Genomic DNA, 7,935 nt, shown 5'->3' on the forward strand with positions numbered 1-7,935 from the left:
GGAGGGAAATGGGAGGCGGTGGCGGGGAGGAGGCAGAAATCCTTAATTAAATAAATAAATTTAAAAAAATAAAAGAAAAAATAGTGTACATACACACAGAAAAAAATTTGTGATCACTCTAGGTCTTTCCAGTGATAATCCTTTCCTGTTGCTATGATTCATATGGTTCTTACATATGTATGTTTCTATTCGTCCATAAACTCCCCCTACCCCCAGAAAGGGTTTCTCTGTGTAGCCCTGGCTATCTCTAGAACAGACTGCCCTTGAATTCAGAGGTCTGCCTGCTTCTGCTTCCTGAACACTGGGATTAAAAGAATGCACCACCACTGCCCAGCTGTAAGCTGTTTCTTTTTTTGTTTTTGTTTTTAGAAACTGGGTTTCTCTGTAGCTTTGGAATCTGTCCTGGAACTCTCTGTGTAGACCAGGCTGACCTCGAACTCACTGAGATCTGCCTGTCTCTGCCTCCCAAGTGCTGGGATTAAAAGCATGCATTACCACTCCCAGCCTAAAATGATACTTTCATTAATTTTGAGAAACTTTGTGGTCTCTATTATTTGATCCTGTCAGCCTTTTAAGTTCTATCCAAGAATTATGAGATATATAATATGACTTTTTCTTCCTATTCTATTTTTACACTAAAATACTGTACTGAACTCCCCACCCACACCCCCACACCCCATGTTCACCCTCCGCATTGCTAGGCAGGAAGCAGGAACCTCCAGTTGCTCGCCAGGCACTCTGACTGTCCTGGAGTACTCACAGTTTCAGGTTGTGTCTTAAAGTTGACCTGAGACCTGGAGATATAATCTGCTCCAGTAAGTTAAATATCCAGCAAACATGCCACCTTTAGGCATAAGTGGTTCAGTGTACCTTTAGCATTGAATTTTTTAAAGCATTCAAGTTTTAGTAAACTTAACTTTTTTTTTTTTAAAAGATATTTGTCACCTAAATTGAAGTCTGGGTCTGCAGCTGTACATGAGGAGGATAAAAGCTGCATGTCTAAGGTATGTTGGTGACCGTTGATTCCTTCTGTGGGTTACTAGAACCTGTGTTGTCTTCAGCTCACTTTTTCTCCAATGAGCGAGGAACAGATACTTTTGTCTTTGTTATCAGAGAGGCTCTGCCATTGCTGTCAGTGGATGCCTTCAAGACGGAGTTTTTTTTGTGTGCCCCTGGCTGTCCTGGAATGTGCTCTGTAGATCAGGCTGGCCTCAAACTCACAAGGGATCCGCATGCCTCTGCGTCTTGAGAGCTGGGATTAAATGTATACACCACCATACCCAACTCATATGATTTATTATTTTTTTTATGTGCATTGTGTTTCATCTGCATGTATATCTGTGTGAGGGTATAGGATCTCCTGGAACTAGAGTTAAAGACAGTTGTGAGCTGCCATGTGGGGACTGGAAATTGAACCCAGGTCCTCTGAAAAAATAATTCAGTGCTCTTAATTACTAAGCCTCATATAAATGTTTTGCTTGTATGTGTGTGTGTACAACATGTGAATGTCTAGTGCCCAAGAAGGTCATAAGAGAGCATTGCTCTGGAACTGGAGTTACAGGTGATTGAAAGCTGCCACGTAGGTGCTAAGAATCAAATCTGAGTCCTCTGCAAGAGCAACAAGTGCTCTGACCAACTCTCCAGCTGAGCTCTGTTTCTAAATATAGGCAGCGGCTGGAATTGACTCTGGGCAAGGGTTTCTAATCTCTGGTAACGTGACAGTATTTACACAGCTGAAAAGGCCACCTCTGCACCGGTTTAGCTAGAAGACTTTAAGATGGACAGCAGTACTCTTTAGAAGGGCTGTGTTGAAGGAGATCCTAAGCACTGGTCTAAAAAGTAACACCAAACAAGAATGTGGCATGCAAACGCCATGTCAAAGTGCCTTGCGGGCAGGATGGTGTGGACCTGTAATCCTTTCACATAGGATGCTGGAGGCTGTGGCCAAATGACTGCGAATTTAACTACATAGCAAGTTTCATGCCACTCTGGACTATTATAGTAAGACTCTGTTTCCAGAAAAGTCAGTTATATCTGGGAACATCCCTAGTGTACAGCTCTCAGGGGTCTTGGAAGGAATAAACCTAGTCAGAGTTATAAGTCACTTACTTCAGGCTTTGGCTTTTTTTTTTTTTTTAAATGTGTGTATTTTGTTGGGCGGTGGTGGTGCACACCTTTAATCTACTCAGGAGGCAAAGACAGGTGGATCTCTGAGTCCAAGGCCAACCTGGTCTACAGGGCAAGTTCCAGGACAGCCAGGGATACACAGAGTAAAAAAACTCAACCTCAAAAAACTAAAATAAATAATTTTTAAAGGAATTGATGGTATGTTTTGCCTCCAATATGTCTGTGTCCGTGGTGCCTATGGAGGCCAGAAGAGGGCGACAGATCCCCTGAAACTGGAGTTAAAGATGGCTGTGAATTCTCATGTGGATATTGGAAGTTGAATTTGTCCTCTGGCTGTGCAGCTAATGTTCTTAACCACTAAATCATCTCTCCAACCTTGCAAATTAAGTTCTTTACCTAAGGGCTAAGTAAAAAGAAAGTGTATATTGTGAATCTCAAATTTAGTGTTTCTTTACATGTTTAATGTAGACAACAAACCTCAGTGCTAGTAATAGTACTTACCTTGAACTACTGATCTTTTTGCTTGCACCTCCTATGTGTTGGAGTTTTGAGTGTTATGTGGTACTAGGGTTTGAATCCAGGACTTCTAGGCAAGCATTTTGCCAATTGAACTACACCCCCAACTCTTACACATTTGTTTTTTGCTTTGAGTTTGTTTGTTTGTTTTTAGGCAAGGTCTTAATTCTGGCTGTCCTAGAACTCACTACGTAGACCTGGCTGGCCTTGAACTCACAGAGATAGATCAACCTGTTTCTGTCTCCTGCTTGCTGAGATTAAAGGCATTTAACACTACTCCCAGCTCACACTTTTTTTTTTTTTTTTTTGGTGGTTTGGTTTGGTTTTTCGAGACAGGCTTTCTCTGTAGCTTTGGAGCTTGTCCTGGAACTAGCTCTTGTAGACCAGGCTGGTCTCGAACTCACAGAGATCCACCTGCCTCTGCCTCCTGAATACTGAAATTAAAGGCGCATGCCACCACCGCCCCCGCCCCCTCACACTTTTGTTTTTTAAGTATTGTAATAATCTTGTTACAGTTCCCCTTGTAAGGCCATGTACCTCAAGTTTTGCATTTAAAGGTACTCTTTGGCTAGGTGGTGGTGGCACATGTCTTTAATCCCAGTACTTGGGATGCAGAAGCAGGCAGGTCTCTTTGAGTTTGAGGCCAGCCTGGTCTACATAATGAGTTCTGGGACAGTCAGAGCTGTTACATGGAGAAACCCTGCCTCAAAAAACAAACAAAAAAGCCACAAACAACTTCCTGGCTGTCAGTAGAAGAGCACTAGCCCAGAATGTGGCAAGGTCTTAGTTTGGTTCCCAGCAACACCAAAAACAAAAATCCTTTGGAGTACAATGCCATATACCTGTAGTCCTAGCATTTGGAAGGCTAAAGTGGCAGAATCTCTTTTCCAAAGTTTCAGATCAGATCAGTAAGTTGTCAGACCTTATCTCAGAAAGATTTCCTCAGAAGAGACCCACATAGTTACTTGGTTAAAATACCGAAGAAGGGCTGGAGAGGTGGCTCAGTTCAGTTTCCTCGGTGTTCCTTCAGAGGACCCAAATTTGGTCCTAACGTTTACTTTAACTGACTGACTCCAGCTCCAGGGGACTCAGTGCCTTCTCTGGACATTTGCACTCATGTTCATATAGCCCCTGACACACATGTACACACGTGCATCTTTAAAATGTCCGAGAAGATCTAGAAAGATGAAAGAGGCCGAGTCCTTATGCCAGCTATCGGTCATATGCTGAGTATAGTTGTGGAGCTTATTGTAGGTTTTCATGGGAGTGAAATGAATTGTCCTAGCTGGGCAATGGTGGTGCACCCCTTTAATCCCAGCACTCAGAGCTCTGCGAGTTTGGGGCCAGCCTGGTCTACAATAGCTAGTTCCAGGACAGGCTGCAAAGCTACGTATTGAAACCCTGTCTCGAAAAACCAAAAAAGGAATGAAAAGAACAAGAGAAGAAATGGGGAAGGAAAGGTGGGAGGAGGGGAAGCAAAGGTGACAAGAACATACCTTATTAGTAACATGTGATAGTGTTCACCTGTGTTATCAATGTAGGAGGTTTATATAGTACGGTTTCCCTTTATGTAATCAGTAATTTTATTTTCTGCAGGAAATTGACAGTAGTGACATGAAGAGCCCTGTGTGGCAAGACACAGAAATTGAAAAAGATGATATGCCAACACTTTCTCCGCAGGTTTACCTAGAAACTCAAGAACAAGGTTTGGGGTCTTTAGTAGAGTCACCTGTGCCATGGATGTGTGCCAGGGATGTCGAACAGTGCCTTGAAGGAGCAGCTGAAACACTGTCAACCAATCCTGATGATATATGTGTTGTAAATCATGAGGGAACTAAAGCCAAAGTGTCCTGCTCTAACGAAGCTACAGTTAAGCCTTGTGGTAAAGTAGAAAATGAGGAGTGCTCTGTGTCAGGTATGACCCAGTTAGCTGATGGTAACGGAGTTCCAGAAAGTAGAGTGTATCATCTAGTGGTTGGAAAAGAGATTTCTGAAAGAGAAAACCAGGAATCTGTGTTTGAAGCAGTCATAGATCCATGCTTTTCTGCAAAAAGAAGGAAAGTATTCCTCAAATCCTCAGATCAAGAAGAAACAGAAGTGAATTTTACACAAAAACTGCTAGATCTGGAGCGCATGCTTTTTGAGAGACATAAGCAAGAAGAAGAGGACCGATTGTTGGCATTGCAGCTTCAGAAGGAGGTGGATAGAGAACAAGTGGTGCTCAACCGGCAGAAAGGCTCCCCCAATCAGTACCAGCTGCGCACATCTTCACCCCCAGACCGACTGCTGCACAGACAGAGGAAGAACTCCAAAGATAGGAACTCCGTCAAGCAGACTGATGCAGAGCATTCAAAATCTCAGAGGAGCACAAAAGATGAGTATAGGCAACCCTTCAAAAGCACATGGAAGGATTCAGTTAATGGAAGAAAGATGCCACATTCAGCTAAAGATGATTGTAGTAATGTATCTAAACGCACTTATTCCCAACAGCCTAGTAATTCACAGAAAAGTATTCTTCAGATGTTTCAGAGATGAACCAAGCAAAGCATGGGTAAAGAGAATATTCTGTAATCTAGTAAAGCTGTATTGTAAAACTAGCACTTTTCCATCATAAGATCTTGAGAGGTGTGTCATCAATTTCTGCTAAGCAAGCACACTTACTCTTGTTTTAAGGTGTGGTTACAAGGAAGAATTTACAAATATGTTTCTGCAAAAATCAGTGATAAGGAAAGGTCCTTACGAATTGTTTCTGTTATTAATATGTTATTAATAACTGCTATGCTCTGACTGCAACAGTCTTTACAGGTATAAGAATGCCTAGGCTAGGACATCTTCAGGTGCCATTCCCTTTCCAAAACTCTTTCGGCCTTTCTTTTGTTATGAAGGGGTGAGGAGCCTAACACTAAAGTAGTTCATTCCCGTACCTGCTTTAATCTGAGCGTTCTAGCGTTTCCTGTGATTTAGGGTGGATCAGGATCTACACCAACTAGTTGACAAAAAGGCTGCTCGGTTGCTAACACAAAAGGGTTGCAGAGTGGGATGGGGCCGAGTGATGGGTTGGCAGTTAGGGCCACTGGAACTGTAGCAGAACCTGGGTCCAGAATGGGCAATGGGTTTCTTGTGGCAGAACATTCTCCTTCATCCCTGTGACAGAAATACTTTGGGTCTATAGCTATTCACACCAGGGTATCTTGGCAAATATTGGGATATTTTTACTGATCTAGAGAAAGGAATTTACTACAGGAAAAGTGTACCATAGGCTTCTGTTGAATACCCTGCGTTACCACCCTCAATGCTTACTGGCTCAGACTTTGTGTTTGTGTGCAAGGTAAATCCAAAGGGAACTGACTTTATCTTGTGAAATTTGAACTTTTACTGTTACCTTTCCTTTTGTTAAGACAAATAACTTTTCAGCAGACCGTAGTTCCACTAGCATTTCTTCTGGGTCCTGGCATCCACTTACTGTTAACACAGTGAACTCACTGTCCTGCCGCAGTGTTTGACTTGATCCACATTTTTGTCATTTGAGTTTTTCTTTCAAGTTTTAAGATTGTTTTTATGTTTATCTTTGTATGTTTTTTTAACTTAATGCTTTATGTGTTGGAACTCTAAATTTAAAGTTATCACATGGAATCTTTGTGGAATAGTTCATGACCAAAGGGACGAAGAAAAACAGGTCACAGAGTGCTATGGTTAGAATTTATACACTTCCCCACCTGCTGCTCTGTGGGGAAGTTGTCTTGCCTGAAGTTGGTTTTGAGATTTGTAGTTTCTCCTTTAACCTTTCTGTTGTTCCTGTTTATGCCTTTGTGTTAGAAAGTATTACATTTTTTATTGATCATTAGTAAACTGTTTTTTCCTCATGTGGAAAACATTCAGTTTTATCAGAGTATTAACACTGTGCAGATGCTGAAAATCAAAAAATTAAAAAGAGGCCAAGCATGGTGGTATATGCCTAACTAATCCCAGTACTTGGGAGGCAGAGGCAGGGGCATCTCTGTGAGTTCTAAAAATAAATATAATTAATTAAAAGAATGATTAATGAAAAATTGACTCATGTTTATTTTACTACACTGTAGTAAAAAAAAGAATGGCTACAAACCAGGTGGTACATGCCAGCCCTATTGAGGCTAAGGTATGAGGATTTTTATTTGGTGGCTGAGCTGGGCTGCACAAGACCCTGTTTGTGGTGCTAGAGGGGAAACCCACAGCCTCACACATGCTAGGTAAGCATTCTCTCACTGAGCTACATTCCTAGCCCAAGTGAAACTCTGTATCAAAAGCCAAAACAAAAGTTGGCTACATAAAAATTAGAAGTTACACATTATAGCAAAACTACCATAAAACTTCAGAACATAGTTGCTGGGCATTATGGTGCATGCCTTTAATCTGAAGGCAGGCGGATCTCAGTTCGAGGCCAACCTGGCCTGCATAGTTTCAGGACAGCCAGAGCTACATACAAAAAAAAACCCTGTCTCAAAAAAAAAAAACAAACAAAAATAGAAACCAGAATACTGAAATAAGTTCCAAACATACCATTTTGGGACTTCTTAGGATGCTTTGAATTGAGAGTCTGGTGCCTGTATGTGTAGCTGGAAATCAAGCCCAGGCCCTCGCATGCTAAGGGGCATTCTAGCATGGAGCTGAATTCAGCCTGAACTGAAACTTTATAAGGCATTAACTTCTCTGCATGGTTTATTATCAAGTCAAAAATTCCCGGTAGTTATATTTTATGTTCTTTTGAGTAAGTGCATTATCACATATGCATGTATTTGCTCTCATTTTGATAGCATTTAGATCTGGTACATGAAATTTAAATTGACAACTTACCAAGGCAGAAATTTATCTGTGAATCTAGAAAATGATTTCTGCATTGTTTTGGAAAAATACTTTCTCCTATTGTGGATCTTAAATCATAGATGAGTAGTCAGGTCTGAGAGAATGCGTGGAGGAGGACGGACACATGGCCTCTGCTCCTAGCTGGGCCTCAGACTTGATTGATACTCGCATGGCGTTATTACCCTGCCATTGATGGAATTCGTTTCATTGATAAAATACGACATTAGGACTATAAAGGCTTGCAAATCCCTTAAGCAATTTAAAAGAATATCTGTTGGTATTTTATTCTGAGTCCATTTTTGTTCCAAAATGCTTAAAATAAAGCATACAGTTGTATAGAAAAGTTCAGCTGTCTTATCTGCACTCTGGGAACATACGGATGTGTGTGGTGACTTTGAACGCTGAGTATTTATTTTAACTGGTGCAGTTTGAGCATTTTTTTTTTTTTTTTTT

The 7,935-nt window shown here is 41.3% G+C and overlaps 1 protein-coding gene across 1 annotated transcript in view; it reads left to right on the plus strand.

Moving 5' to 3' along the window:
* The window catches only part of Rnf168 (ring finger protein 168), a 21,533-nt gene extending 14,841 nt beyond the window's left edge, over positions 1-6,692 (plus strand). The window contains exons 5-6 of the mRNA XM_005344839.3: positions 935-1,004; positions 4,240-6,692. Coding sequence (XP_005344896.1) covers positions 935-1,004; positions 4,240-5,178 — 1,009 coding nt within the window. The 3' untranslated portion in view covers positions 5,179-6,692. The remainder of the gene's footprint in view (positions 1-934; positions 1,005-4,239) is intronic.
* The last annotated feature ends 1,243 nt before the right edge of the window (positions 6,693-7,935 follow it).

This window comes from Microtus ochrogaster, chromosome 2 (genome assembly GCF_000317375.1).
Source record: "Microtus ochrogaster isolate Prairie Vole_2 chromosome 2, MicOch1.0, whole genome shotgun sequence".
NCBI lineage: Eukaryota > Metazoa > Chordata > Mammalia > Rodentia > Cricetidae > Microtus > Microtus ochrogaster.